This window comes from Staurois parvus, unplaced genomic scaffold (genome assembly GCF_062004578.1).
Source record: "Staurois parvus isolate SC_StPar_1 unplaced genomic scaffold, SC_StPar_1.0 ptg000195l, whole genome shotgun sequence".
Classification (NCBI taxonomy): Eukaryota; Metazoa; Chordata; class Amphibia; order Anura; family Ranidae; genus Staurois; species Staurois parvus.
In genome coordinates, this window is record NW_028317991.1 from 3,705,415 (window position 1) to 3,721,017 (window position 15,603).

Consider the following 15,603-nt stretch of genomic DNA (forward strand, 5'->3'; position numbering starts at 1 on the left):
CAGTTTGGAGACCCCTGCTCTATGCTGATTGTAGTTGATGACTTAAAGGTCCTGTCGGCATGGCAACCATCAGCTGTACAGTGACAACCTACCCAGAGTTCTAGGATGAGGGACATCATATTGCATGCTGTGATTGGCTGACATCAGCAATACAGGAAGATCGATAGAGAGGATCCAGTGTGTCCCTTCCCGGCCTGTCGGGGCGCCTACAGGTTAGTAGTGGGCGGGCCTACCTGGGAAGGTGACCCCGCCCACCCCATGATCGCTCTAGAGTAGTGGATAGAGAAGTCTGATCGGGGTGTGGAAAGGGAAGCCGAGGAACCCATCGGGGAGCATGCGCAGTACTGCCCGGAGCACTTAGTCTGCGCTGCTGCTTCCAGCCATGGTGAACTACAGGTTCCTGTCTGCAAGTAAGAGGGGAGCCGGGGGGAGGGGAGAGAGGAGGGACCCGGCCGGGGGGCAGCCTGGATATGTGTGGGGCTCTCTGTATCAGGTGTGTGTAGTGTATGGGGGGGGGGGGAATCACATATCGTCTGCAGCAGTTCCTGTACTCCATACACACCGGATACATTGTATGATTATCACTCATCTCACTGGATGACAGGTGTGCCTGTCTCTGTCCCCCTTCAGTCGGTCTGCCTGCCTGTCTCTGTCCCCCTTCAGTCGGTCTGCCTGCCTGTCTCTGTCCCCCTTTGGTCGGTCGGTCGGTCGGTCTGCCTGCCTCTGTCCCCCTTCAGTCGGTCTGCCTGCCTGCCTCTGTCCCCCTTCAGTCGTTCTGCCTGCCTGCCTCTGTCCCCCTTCGGTCGTTCTGCCTGCCTGCCACTGTCCCCCTTCGGTCGTTCTGCCTGCCTGCCTCTGTCCCCCTTCGGTCGTTCTGCCTGCCTGCCTCTGTCCCCCTTCGGTCGTTCTGCCTGCCTGCCTCTGTCCCCCTTCGGTCGTTCTGCCTGCCTGCCTCTGTCCCCCTTCGGTCGTTCTGCCTGCCTGCCTCTGTCCCCCTTCGGTCGTTCTGCCTGCCTGCCTCTGTCCCCCTTTGGTCGTTCTGCCTGCCTGCCTCTGTCCCCCTTCGGTCGTTCTGCCTGCCTGCCTGTCTCTGTCCCCCTTCGGTCGTTCTGCCTGCCTGCCTGTCTCTGTCCCCCTTCGGTCGGTCGTTCTGCCTGCCTGTCTCTGTCCCCCTTCGGTCGGTCGTTCTGCCTGCCTGTCTCTGTCCCCCTTCGGTCATTCTGTCTCTGTCCCCCTTCGGTCGGTCGTTCTGCCTGCCTGTCTCTGTCCCCCTTCGGTCATTCTGTCTCTGTCCCCCTTTGGTCGGTCTGTCTGCCTGTCTCTGTCCCCCTTCGGTCATTCTGTCTCTGTCCCCCTTTGGTCGGTCTGTCTGCCTGTCTCTGTCCCCCTTCAGTCATTCTGTCTCTGTCCCCCTTCGGTCGGTCGGTCTGCCTGCCTGCCTCTGTCCCCCTTCAGTCGTTCTGCCTGCCTGCCTCTGTCCCCCTTCAGTCGTTCTGCCTGCCTGCCTCTGTCCCCCTTCAGTCGTTCTGCCTGCCTGCCTCTGTCCCCCTTCAGTCGTTCTGCCTGCCTGCCTCTGTCCCCCTTCAGTCGTTCTGCCTGCCTGCCTCTGTCCCCCTTCAGTCGTTCTGCCTGCCTGCCTCTGTCCCCCTTCAGTCGTTCTGCCTGCCTGTCTCTGTCCCCCTTCAGTCGTTCTGCCTGCCTGCCTCTGTTCCCCTTCGGTCGGTTGTTCTGCCTGCCTGTCTCTGTCCCCCTTCAGTCGTTCTGCCTGCCTGCCTCTGTCCCCCTTCAGTCGTTCTGCCTGCCTGCCTCTGTCCCCCTTCAGTCGTTCTGCCTGCCTGCCTCTGTCCCCCTTCGGTCGTTCTGCCTGCCTGCCTCTGTCCCCCTTCGGTCGTTCTGCCTGCCTGCCTTTGTCCCCCTTCGGTCGTTTTGCCTGCCTGCCTCTGTCCCCCTTCGGTCGGTCGTTCTGCCTGCCTATCTCTGTCCCCCTTTGGTCGGTCGTTCTGCCTGCCTATCTCTGTCCCCCTTTGGTCGGTCGTTCTGCCTGCCTGTTTCTGTCCCCCTTTGGTCGGTCGTTCTGCCTGCCTGCCTCTGTCCCCCTTCAGTCGTTCTGCCTGCCTGCCTCTGTCCCCCTTCAGTCGTTCTGCCTGCCTGCCTCTGTCCCCCTTCAGTCGTTCTGCCTGCCTGCCTCTGTCCCCCTTCAGTCGTTCTGCCTGCCTGCCTCTGTCCCCCTTCAGTCGTTCTGCCTGCCTGCCTCTGTCCCCCTTCAGTCGTTCTGCCTGCCTGCCTCTTTCCCCCTTTGGTCGGTCGTTCTGCCTGCCTGTCTCTGTCCCCCTTCGGTCATTCTGTTTCTGTCCCCCTTCGGTTGGTCTGCCTGCCTGTCACGGTCTCCCTTCGGTCGGTCTGCCTAACGGTCTCAGTCCCCCGTCGGTCGGTCTACCTGCCGGTCTTGGTCCCCATCCCCATTCGGTCGGTCCACCTCTGTCTGTCAGTCTCGTTCCCCCTTCGGTCGGTCGTTCTGCCTGCCTGTCTCTGTCCCCCTTTCGGTCGGTCGTTCTGCCTGCCTGTCTCTGTCCCCCTTTCGGTCGGTCGTTCTGCCTGCCTGTCTCTGTCCCCCTTTCGGTCGGTCGTTCTGCCTGCCTGTCTCTGTCCCCCTTTCGGTCGGTCGTTCTGCCTGCCTGTCTCTGTCCCCCTTTCGGTCGGTCGTTCTGCCTGCCTGTCTCTGTCCCCCTTTCGGTCGGTCGGTCTGCCTGTCTCTGTCCCCCTTTCGGTCGGTCGGTCTGCCTGTCTCTGTCCCCCTTCGGTCGGTCGGTCTGCCTGTCTCTGTCCCCCTTCGGTCGGTCGGTCTGCCTGTCTCTGTCCCCCTTCGGTCGGTCGGTCTGCCTGTCTCTGTCCCCCTTCGGTCGGTCGGTCTGCCTGTCTCTGTCCCCCTTCGGTCGGTTGGTCTGCCTGTCTCTGTCCCCCTTCGGTCGGTTGGTCTGCCTGTCTCTGTCCCCCTTCGGTCGGTCGTTCTGCCTGCCTGTCTCTGTCCCCCTTCGATCGGTCGTTCTGCCTGCCTGTCTCTGTCCCCCTTCGGTCGGTCGTTCTGCCTGCCTGTCTCTGTCCCCCTTCGGTTGGTCTGCCTGCCTGTCCCCCTTCGGTCGGTCTGCCTGCCGGTCTCGGTCCCCATCCCCATCCCCATTCGGTCGGTCCGTCTCTGTCTGCCAGTCTCGTTCCCCCTCGAAGAGTGATTTGTAGGGTGCACGGTTTGGCCTAGAGGCCTTCATGGTGGTATGAATTGGGGCTGCTGGTTTGTAAGGGATCTGAGTATGATAGCGCCCTCTTCTGCAAGCAGTGAAGGGAATCTGCCCAGCTAAGCCCAACAAGCATTGCTGGAGGAGCTCTGACAACCTTGGTGGAGGTACTTGCAGAATACTAGAAGGAATATTTCTGTTGGGGTGAAGTTCCATTTGGGTTGGTCTTTGTAGATGACAGGGCCCCATACTTCGCAGCCATATCAGAGGATTAGGGCGATGACAATGTTGAAGATTTTAAGCCAGACTCTTACCTGTGGTTTCAGGTGGTACAGCTGTTTCCTGATGGTGTAGGAGGTGCCGCATACCTTGTCATTCAGGGCCTCCATGGCGGACTTGAAACTTCCTTAGTACTTAATTTCTAGGCCTAGGTATGTGCAGCTGTCAGGGTCATCAGAAGTGCACTTGTTTAATGTAAAGGAAGATTCTTTAGTTGGTATGTTTGTGTTCTTCCTTTGGAACATCTTGATTTTTGTTTTTTTTGGGTGTACAGGTAGTACCCCATCACACAATTTTTCTAGCACTGCCAAACTGTCTTGTAAACCTCTCTCTGTTGATGATGGTCATAAGGGGTCATCCTCATACAGCAGAACTTCACCTCGGTGTCACAAGGAGTTGGCCCTGGTGCTGGGGAGGATCCTCACCTTCCCTTGGGTGGAGTGTCTGAGACATTCAGAGTCAGACAGCATACAGTGGTTAGAGAATTCCACCGCCCTCAACTCAGGAGAAAGCAGAGTTCTCCTTTAAAAAAAACCTGTTTATCCTGCTCTGACGATTCCTTCTCTGAAATGTAAACCCTGTGTTGCCAGGACAGTGCTTAATGTGCACATCTATCAGGCTTGCCTAACCATTTCTCTGAGAAAAACGCTCTCATAACCCAGCCTGCCTATGGAGCCTCCCCTGTCTTCAGGCCTAATTATGGTGTTAAAAGTCACCCCCAAGGACAACCTGCTGGGATGTAAAAAGGAAGGGTTTGATCTTTGTGAGGAGGCATTTCCTGTCCCATTTTGACAGTGGGAAGGAACCCATTTTCAATGCCCTGGCTGAGGGAAGAAGGTTCTCACCCAAGACTTGAGGGTACATTGCCCCATCCATCATCCCTTTGATGTGGTGCAGTTGTCCTGTCCCCTTAGCAGAAATACACCACCAAAGCAGAATGTTTCCACCACCATGTTTGACAGTTGGGATGGTGTTCTTGGGGTCATAGGCAGCATTCCTCTTCCTCCTCCAAACACGGCAAGTTGAGTTGATGCCAAAGAGCTCGATTTTGGTCTCATCTGACCACAACACTTTCAACCAGTCCTCCTCTGCATTATTCAGATGTTCAGTGGCAAACTTCAGACAGGCCTGGACATGTGCTTTCTTGAGCAGAGGAACCTTGTGGGTACTACAGGATTTCAATCCTTGTTGGCGTAGTGTGTTACCAATCGTTTTGTGGTGACTGTGGGGAGGAGTTGTAGCCAGTTCATTGATGTATATGCTGGAGAGCTGGACCTAGACTACATGGGCATCTTGGAAGTAGTCTACACATTTGATGCAGCTATTTGTATATGACACCATTTGTTTTCCCTCCTATGCCACTCTTCAGTAGTTTGAGGAACAGGTCACCCTGGTAATTTCAGGGCTTCAGCCCCAGGCCAATTCTGATAATCCTCTCCCACATGTAAAAATCGGCATTGTTTTTTTTTTGCTAGAAAATGGCTTAGAAATGACACAGAGTAGATGAATACCCAACATGTCACTCTTTAAAATTGTGCATGCTTGCGGAATGGCGACAAACCGCTTTACTTAAAAATCTCCATAAGTGACTCTTTAAAAGCCTTTTACAGGTTACCAGTTTGGAGTTACACAGGTCTGGTGCTCTCGCTAAAACATTTTGTGGTGATATATCACGTGTGGTGCAAACACTGTTTACATACACATGTGTGACCTATGTATGTGTTCACCTTTGAATTTTTAAATGTTTTTTTCTTTGTTTAAATTTTTATTTTTACACTGTCTCTTTAATTATTTTTCACTTCTATGGCTAGCGCAAGGGATAAGAAACATCCCTTGTGATATCTGGAGCAGTGACAGGTCCTCTTTATGGAGAGGTCTGGGGTCTGTTAGATCTCTCCTCTGCCCTTCAAAACATCTGATGCTTTCACAAGCCGGTAATGGTCTGTTTACGTTAGACTGAAACTGGAAATGCAAACTACTCATTGCTTCTGGTTTCTTCGACCTTACAGATAATCGGGGACATTTCGGTCCTTGGTCATCCCTATGGTCAGCCGGTGGAACTGGAGGCTTCAGTCCTGGCTCCTTGGTAGGAGGGCCGCTCAGGTAGCTTTTACTTTTTAGCATCACCAGCTGGAAAAAAAAGATATGTGGGATAATGCGTGTAGGTGGAGGCATCATCCCGGTATAACTACTTCAACCTGGCGATGGACGTCACTGAGGCTGAAGTGGTTAAAGTCCAGAAAACCAGCAAATGTTTTCCCATGTTTTATATTGTGAACATAGTTCTTGATGGGACTGTTGAGGTTGTAGATTTGTTCTGTGTTGCTGTGGTTCGGCATGAAGCCTGCTTGTCCTCTGCTGAAGACATTATGCTGTGTTACCCCATAATTGAAGGTAGTAACCAGCACTCAGGACTAGGATGAACACTGTACATACTGCAACATGCACTGTATATCTGGGGACCCGTGTTTAATCATCGCTGGCAGGGTTCCAGCCCTATCACTGGCTTTTTACATTGCAGGTGTTAATTTTATTTCTTGTAGTGTAATGGGTATATCTTTTCAGTTTAATATTTGATTTTTAGAATTTATTCTTATGATGGGTTTTAGCTCCATAGTTGGCTTCTCTTTTGGAATGTCTTTGTAGAGGTTCTTGAAGCAGTTGAACCAGATGCTACCATTTTGGAATGTTGTTTTTCTTAGGTCCCAATTCCTTATATCCCCAAAAAAAATTCTTGCTCGTTTTTCTCAGCTCCTGCCTGAAAAGTGACGGTGATCCAGTGGCTTCATAGCCGCCGATCACTTTCACAGTGCAGGCGACGAAGTTCTCCTTCTTTGTCACTGGACCCCCCCTTCATGTGGTTCCTGGGCTCTCCTGCTCTTATGGGAAGACCAGGACCACGTCATAGGGCTTCAGCATGGCTGGCGGGAGGAGACCGAAGAACATCTGGTCTTCAATCCCCTTCTGTTTGGAATGAAACTGATCGTGATGATGGTTTCGTCACTTCAGTTTCAGAGCCATCAGATCTCAGCTCAGTTACATGCTGTGGAGGGTAAGGTAGACATTGTGGTCTATTACCCCAGTGTCCCTATGAAGAGTACCTGTCACCTGCCCTATGCTATTACATGGAGTCTGGAACCCCTTTTGAGAGCAGTAAAGTTAAATTTAAAAATAAAAAAAGTTTAAAAAAAATAAAATGTATTAGAAACAAAGAAAAATAGTAACGCCTGTTGCCCCACACACATTCACAAATGTAAACACATGCCTAGGCAGACATATATGTAAACCACAATCTCGCCACACGTGAGGTATCATCATGACCACCAGAGTGGGAGCAATAATTCTAGTATGACAGCTCACAGTAAACTCTTAGGCTCAATTACACTAATATTTTTTTTTTTTTTTTTAAACTCCTAGAAGCTATTATCCGCATATTTTTTCGGCTTTTAGTAGTTTTTGAGCTTCAGCATCTAGGAGCAGAAAAACATAAATTTTTTACACTGTTTTTTTTTTAAGCTTAAAAACTGCTGGTAATAGCGATTTTTTTAAGGAAGGAACATTAGCTTTTTTACAGTACATGTAAAAAGAAAAAGCTAGAAAAAAAGAGTTTTAGTTGCATTTAGAATTTTTTTCTGCTGGAAAAACGCTCCAAACAGACTCTACAGAAAAAACTTTTTTCTGCTCCTAGACGCTGAAGCTAAAAAAATGCTAAAAGCCTACAGTAGTGTGCATGGACACATAGGAGAACACTATTTAGCTTCTAGAAGAACAAATGCTAATAACCGCTTCTAGGAACTTAAAAGAAATGCTAGTGTGCACAGAACTGTAGAGTTTTTTTGGAGCATTTTTCTAGCAGACTAACAGCTTTTCTTTTTTTCCCTCTAAATGTACTGTAAGAACACTAATAAAACACTAATGCTGCTGAATGCTACTATAACCCTACTGAAAACTATTACCAGCGTTTTTTTATCCAGCGTTTTTTGAGCTTAAAACTCTAGGCTCAATACACACTAGCAGGTTTTTTTTTTTAAAGTGTCACCTATGGAGATGTTTGAGTACCATTGTTTTGTTTCTCACAATATTATGGGTGTGCACAGTTTTAAAACTTTCCATGTTTGGTACAGTGGATATAAAAAGTCTACAAACCCCGGTTAAAATGTCAGGTTCCTGTGATGTAACAAAATGAGACAAAGACATCATTTCAGAACTTTTTCCACCTTTTAATGTGACCTATAAACTGTGCAACTCAATTGAAAAACAAACTGAAATCTTTTTTTTTTTTCTGTTGGGGGGAGGAGTAAAAATAAAAGCCTAAAATTATGTGGTTGCATAAGTGTGCACACCCTCTTATAACTAAGGAAGTAGCTGTGTTTAAAATTAAGCAATCACATTCAAAATCATGTTAAATAGGAGTCAGTACACACCTGACATCATTTAAAGTGCCACTGATTACCCCCAAATAAAGTTCAGCTGTTCTCGTAGGTCTTTCCTGACATTTTCTTAGTCGCATCCTACAGCAAAAGCCATGGTCCGCAGAGAGCTTCCAGAGCATCAGAGAGATCTCATTGTTAAAAAGGTATCAGTCAGGAGGAGAGTACAAAAGAATTTCCAAGGCATTAGATATTATTATACAGGATTTATATAGCGCCAACGGTTTGCTCAGCACTTTACAATATAACGGGAGACAATACAGCAACAATACAGTTCAATACAAGAGGGATAGGAGGGCCCTGATCCTTGGAGCTCACAATCTAGGAGATATACCATGGAACACAGTGAAGACAGTCCTCTAGTGGAGAAAATATGGTACAACAGTGACATTACCAAGAAGTGGACATCCCTCCAAAATAGATGAAAAGACCAGAAGAAAACTGGTCTAGGAGTCTGCCAAGAGGCCTACAGCAACATCAAAGGAGCTGCAGGAATATCAGGCAAATACTGGCTGTGTGGTACATGTGACAACAATCTCCCATATTCTTCATATGTCTGGGCTATGGGGTAGAGTGGCAAGACGGAAGCCTTTTCTTACATAGAAAAACATCCAAGCCCGGCTAGATTTTGCAAAAACACATTTGAAGTCTCCCAAAAGCATGTGGGAAAATGTGTTATGGTCTGATGAAACCAAGGTTGAACATTTTGGCCAAAATTCCAAAAGGTATGTTTGGCGCAAAAACAACACTGCACATTACCAAAAAAACACCATACCCACAGTGAAGCATGGTGGTGGCAGCATCATGCTTTAGGGCTGTTTTCTTCAGCTGGAACTGGGGCCTTTGTCAAGGCAGAGGGATGTCACTCCACTTCCTCAAACTAAATCTTTCCAAAACTGAGCTCATACTATTCCCTCCAGCCTGTGCCCCCTCTCCTGACTTCTCCATCAAGATCAATAATACAACCATCAGTCCCTCCCCTCATGCCAGGGTACTAGGTGTAATCCTGGACTCCCATCTGTCCTTTCAGCCCCAAATCCAATTGCTGTCCAAATCTTGTAGACTTCACCTCCGCAACATCTCCAAGATGTTCCCGTTTTTAACCTCTGAAACTACTAAGCAACTTATTCTTTCCCTTGTTATCTCTCGCCTTGACTATTGTAACTCCCTTCTCATTGGCCGACCTCATCGCAGGCTATCCCCTCTTCAGTCTATCATGAATGCTGCTGCTAGACTCATCCACCTTACTAACCATTCTGTATCTGCCACCCCTCTCTGCCAATCCCTCCACTGGCTTCCCGTTGCCCAACTAATAAAATTCAAAACATTACCAATAACATATAAAACCATTTATAACTCTGCCCCAAATTATATCACCAATCTTGTCTCCAAATATCACCCAAACCGTCCTCTCCGCTCCTTGCAAGACCTCCTGCTCTCTAGCTCCCTTGTCTCCTCCTCCCTTGCTTGTCTTCAGGACTTTTACAGAGCCTCTCCCATCCTCTGGAACTCTCTACCCCAATCTATCGGACTATCGCCTACTCTGCCCACTTTTAGGTGATCTCTGAAAATCTCTTCAGGGAAGCCTATACCGCCTTCAGCTAATAACGGAATCTTCTACGCCTCCTACCAGTCCATCCCCCACAGGTATTACCTTTTATACCACCAGCCCCTCCCTCTTAGATTTTAAGCTCCAAGGATCAGGGCCCTCCTAACCCTCTTGTATTGAACTGTATTGTTGCTGTATTGTCTCCCTTTATATTGTAAAGCGCTGAGCAAACTGTTGGCACTGTATAATAATAATAAATTCCAAATACCAGTCAATATTGGCACAAAAACTTCAGGCTTCTGCTAGAAAGCTGAACATGAAGAGGAACTTCATCTTTCAGCATGACAACGACCCAAAGCATACATCCAAATCAACAAAGGAATGGCTTCACCAGAAGAAGATTCAAGTTTTGGAATGGCCCAGCCTGAGCCCAGACCTAAATCCGATGGAAAATCTGTGGGGTGATCTGAAGAGGGCTGAGCACAGGAGATGCCCTCGCAATCTGACAGATTTGGAGTGTTTTTGCAAGGAAGAGTGAGCAAATATTGCCAAGTCAGGATGTGCCATGCTGATAGACTCATACCCAAAAAGACTGAGTGCTGGAATCAAATCAAAAGGCGCTTCGACAAAGTATTAGTTTAAGGGTGTGCACACTTAAGCAACCATATAATTATAGTTTTTTTTTTTTTTTGCTTCCCTCCACCTAAAAGATTTCAGTTTGTAGGTCACATTATAGGTGGAAAATGTTCTGAAATGATTTATCGTTGTTTAATTTTTTTTACGTCACAGTAACCTGACATTTTAACAGGGGTGTGTAGACTTGTTATATCCACTGTATCTATTTACTCAGTGCAACCCCATCTTTAATCCTTTACCCCCCCCCTCAAAAAAAAATTGGGTATTATATTGTATTTTTTCACTAAAATTAATTTTTTATAATTTTTTCCTTCTAAAATATGCAATTGAATAGCAATTGCGCACATATCATGCAACATAAAAAAAATTGCAACTTATCTTTTTTATTCTACGGGATCTCTGGTTTCAGAAAATATTGTTCTGGAGGTTTTAAGTAAGCCTATGGCTACAAATGTATATTTTTACACATGCAAAAAAAAAAATCTTTAGTGCCATATTGGTTACCTCTTTCATGACAGAAGGTAAAATAAATCTTAATGCCTGAACACAATTTTGCTACTGTGACGTGTTAGTAAAACTGGACCCATCATCACAACTGCTTGGTTCATCCAGGTGGATTGCGAGGGCATCTCCTGTGCACAGCCCTCTTCAGATCACCCCGCAGATTTTCCATCGGATTTAGGTCTGGGCTCAGGCTGGGCCATTCCAAAACTTGAATCTTCTTCTGGTGAAGCCATTCCTTTGTTGATTTGGATGTATTCTTTGGGTCGTTGTTCATCCAGTTGTTTTTCAGGACACATTTGGCATTTGTTTGGTGGTAAATATTAATGGATAACCCCTTCTGTATTGTGTTTTTTTTTTTTTTTGTGTATTAAAGGAAAACTGGCCTAACGTTAGCCATATATTTCTTGCTATTACCATAACCTACTGCCAAAGAGCAACACAAAATAGATTCTCCTGCTCCCAGCACTCGCAGTGATACCACATTGGCATATTCTTTGTTGGTCGTACCCGTAGTAAGGCTCAGAAACAATAATGTGCATTTTGCTTTTTAATCCTACCTAAAACACACTAACACGACCTAGCAAAAAAAAAAAAAAATACCCTGACCTTGAACCCCAACCTTTGACCTTGACCCCTACCCTGACTCTAGCCCTGGCACTGACCTAGGTCAAACCCTGAACTAGCTATTTTATCTTTTTTCTTTTTTTTTTTTAATATAAAAAATATATAGAGTGTGTATATGTGTGCGTGCATATGTATGTGTGTGTGTGTGTGTGTGTGTGTGTGTATATATGTGAGCGATATATTATAATTTTTTTTTTTTTTTACACACCTATGTTTGTTTAGATTGCGACCCACGTCAGTAAGGCCACATATACAGTATATGCAGATGTAGTGGGAAATAATTAAAAAGTGTTGTCAGGGTATCTGTTTTTTTTGTTTTTTTTTTTATTCATTTTAATTTTGTTTTTGTTTAGGTTTTTTTTATTAAAGTTGTGCAGCATTACACGAGGTATAATAATGCATTGAACTGCACAACTCTTATGGAATGTCCAATCTTTGTACTCTAGGTAAATTTAAAATGGTTGTCAGCAGAGGTAAAGCAAAGTTCAAGGGGCAGGTGACTAGTCATCGTACACAGATATATATATATATATATATATATATATATATATATATAACATCTATTACATGGGCGGTGACACCAACTACCTCTTTGTCACTTTTAGTTTTGCACAACTTTATCTTTCTAGTCAAAGCAGTATTAAACTTAAAAGAAAACGTGAGTTATATTGTAGCCAGGGTCAGGGCAAGGAGTGGCAGGAGAGTTGGCTGCCTGGGGCCCAATGGTTGACTATAGGGATGGGATGGGAGTGCCTTCCTTGTGTTACAATGTTGACAGGAGTAGAGACAGGGGCAGTGATTTTGACAAGCGAGTAGCTGCTGGGCATAGGGGGGGGGCACAGTTTGCCCTGGGTGCTTGATGACCTTGTCATGGCACTGATTGCAGCTTACCAATTCTTAGATGTGATGGCTGCATTCATTTTCTTTTTTAGACTTTTTATTTTTTTTCATCTGGCGATCCTACCAGTAAGACTGTTGTGTTTTCAACAGAACAAGATGTCCTGCGGGTGTAGCAGTTACAGGGTTAAGACAAACCACAGACCACAGACAGGGTGCTTACAATAATCAGCTTTTATTTATTTATGTAAAACCTTTATCCCAAAGGGAATAAAAACTGCTTTAACTGCTTAAAAATTGTTTGGCTTCAGTTTGTTAGTGATTCTAAATCTGCTAGTCTATCTAACACTCCCGTTCCGTCAGACTGACAATACTGCTGTCCAAAGCTGCCTCCTATGCTTCTTCATCAAGAGTGGGGGCGCTCTAATACAGGACGTGTGTTACTGGTCAGATCACCAGGTGAAAACAGAGGGGAAAACACATGCAGGCACCACATCTAATGATTGGTAAGCTGCAGTATATTATATTTCTGGTTTTGAGTTGATCACAGCTTACATTTCTTTTACAGCATACTGAACTCGTTTTGTTAGTATATTATGAGGCTTAGAATGTATTTATGAATGTGTGAGCTGTATACATACAGCTTTTAGATGTACACCTCTGCATATCCCATCCAATATATCGTTCTCTATGTCAGGGTTCGACAAATCCCAGGTCGCCATGGCGGCTAGATATTGCATCCTGGCTCCTGGGATCACACACACTGCGCCCCGTAGACTTCAGCGGGGAGCTGCGCCCCGTAGACTTCAGCGGGGAGCTGCGCCCCATAGACTTCAGCGGGGAGCTGCGCCCCGTAGACTTCAGCGGAAAGTTGCGCCCCGTAGACTTCAGCGAGAAAACTCACATCAATAGCAGTCCTATGTGAACACTTATCTCTGCATGCCCCTTGAAAGTCTGGAACACACCGCTACAAACTTGCACAGGACCCTTTTCATAATGGCACTCAAAGCACAATGCATTTGGATCGCATCTGTGTGAACCACCTCAATAGGAACACACAATATCTAGTCTGTCGTGCAAATCTGTGCGTTTCAAAACAAATCCAGAATCGCATAGGTGTGAACATATACAAAACCTTCTATGCTCAGAGACCCAGATCAGAATTCAGCGGGTAGATCAATATATGAAAGTTCACCCAATAGCCGATCAAAGTTTGTGCAGCTTAAACACAAGGCTGGGGAAGCCCAATAGAAACTGTAATGAAGAATAAAAACAAAAGCGCACCATCCTTGCGCATTACCTCAGTAAGTAAAGGGTGAATTTATTGAATTGAGATACATACTTACAAAAGTAGCAGTAATAAAAGCATATAAAATCCAACATCAGCGCACTGGAATAGGAGACACGTGCGGATCCCATCGAGAGGGGAGACTCTCAGGATGAAGTTGACGCGTTTCGAAGGGTGATAACTTCTTCTTTAGAGCTACTCAAACTGAGAATAATCATATATATATATATATATATATAGCACAAAGCCATGTGTGAGCTTTCTCATATGGGTGGGAGATTCACATCATGTTGGGTGGGGCAACAGTGTCACAAAACCACAGATGCACATAAAAATAAACATAAAAACATGATTGTCTAAAATATAAAAAAAAAAATATATATATATACATACATATACACTGCATGATGGCCATAGATTGCTTGATATTGATTGTTCAATTAAATAATAAAAAATAGTAGTATAATTAATAATAGACATTTAACTTGAGCGCTTGGTCTACGATCGCCTAAGCGCCCACCTAACTGACAACAACCTCCTTGACCCACTACAGTCCGGCTTCCGTCCCCTACACTCCACCGAAACTGCCCTCCTCAAAATCACCAACGATCTACTAACCGCCAAAGCCAAAGGCGACTACTCTGTCCTCCTTCTCCTAGACCTCTCTGCGGCCTTTGACACAGTCGACCACCCCCTCCTCCTTAATAAACTACTCTCCCTTGGCATCAGAGACACCGCTCTCTCCTGGTTCTCCTCCTACCTATCCCAACGCTCCTTCAGCGTTTGCTACAACGGCGCCACCTCCTCTTCCCTCCCCCTCTCTGTTGGGGTCCCCCAGGGCTCTGTCCTTGGACCCCTTCTCTTCTCCATCTACACCTCCTCCCTTGGCAAACTCATACACTCCCACGGCTTCAACTACCACCTCTATGCTGATGATACTCAAATCTACCTATCCACCCCTCACCTCACCCCCACATTCTCCGCCCGCATCACTCACCTCCTAAACGACATCTCTGACTGGATGTCGCTCCATTTCCTCAAACTCAACCTCTCCAAAACCGAGCTTCTCGTCTTTCCCCCTTCCCGTGCCCCCCCCCCCATCCTTCCCATCACTACCAACAACACCACCATCAATCCCGCCCCGCAAGCCAAGGTCCTTGGCGTCATTCTGGACTCAAACCTTTCCTTTCAACCTCATATCAAATCTCTCACAAACTCATGCAGGCTCCACCTCCGGAACATCTCCAAGATACGCTCCTTCCTTACCCCAGACACCACTAAACTACTCGTTCACTCCCTGATTATCTCACGCCTTGACTACTGCAACTCCCTCCTCACCGGCCTACCCCAGTGCAAACTCACCCCGCTTCAGACCATCCTGAACTCAGCTGCCAGACTCATCCACCTCACCAGCCGCTCCACCTCTGCCACCCCCCTCTGCCTCTCCCTCCACTGGCTCCCCATTGCCCAACGCATTAAATTCAAACTGCTCACTCTGACCTATAAAGCCATTCACAACACTGCCCCTAACTACCTCACCGACCTGATTCCCAGATACCACCCTACCCGTACCCTTCGCTCTTCACAGGACCTCCTTCTATCTTGCTCCCTCGTCTCCTCCTCCCACGCACGACTGCAAGACTTCTCCAGGTCCTCCCCCATCCTCTGGAACTCACTACCCCAACCCATCAGACTGTCACCTTCCCTCCTCACCTTCAGGCGCTCCCTGAAAACCCACCTCTTCAGGGAAGCCTACCCCACCCTCACCTAACAGCCGCTGCCCTTCCCTCCTCCTTCCACTCCATCCCCCACAGCCATTTCCTCCTGTACCTCTACCCCCTCCCTCCTAGATTGTAAGCTCGAAAGAGTAGGGCCCTCTTACCCCTTGTGTGCTGTTTGATGTTACTGTACTGTTTCATGTATTGTCCCCCCTCTATTGTACAGCGCTGAGCAAACCCTTTGGCGCTATATAAACTCGATAAATAAATAAATAAATAACTTTACCTTTCACTTGCGATTAGATCAAATACATCTTTTTGCAGAGTGATCTATAAAAAGGTGCATATTGTTAAAGCTCTTAAAATGATTCAAAACTCTTTAAAATCCTTTTCAAGGGTGAACAGGCAAGTGTGGGGAAATAGCATTCAATTGTCTTAGATGTGTATAAATTGAAAAAAAAATGTCAGTGGAGAGAAGAAATCTAAACAGCAGAGGCTGCTCAGATGG

The 15,603-nt window shown here is 46.8% G+C and overlaps 1 protein-coding gene across 1 annotated transcript in view; it reads left to right on the forward strand.

Annotated features, from left to right (window-relative positions):
* Nucleotides 1-268: 268 nt before the first annotated feature.
* Nucleotides 269-15,603, forward strand: part of FAM3B (FAM3 metabolism regulating signaling molecule B) — a 137,586-nt gene continuing 122,251 nt past the window's right edge. Inside the window, exon 1 of the mRNA XM_089677898.1 lies at nt 269-410. Within this exon, the coding sequence (XP_089534024.1) occupies nt 383-410 (28 nt within the window). The 5' untranslated portion in view covers nt 269-382. The remainder of the gene's footprint in view (nt 411-15,603) is intronic.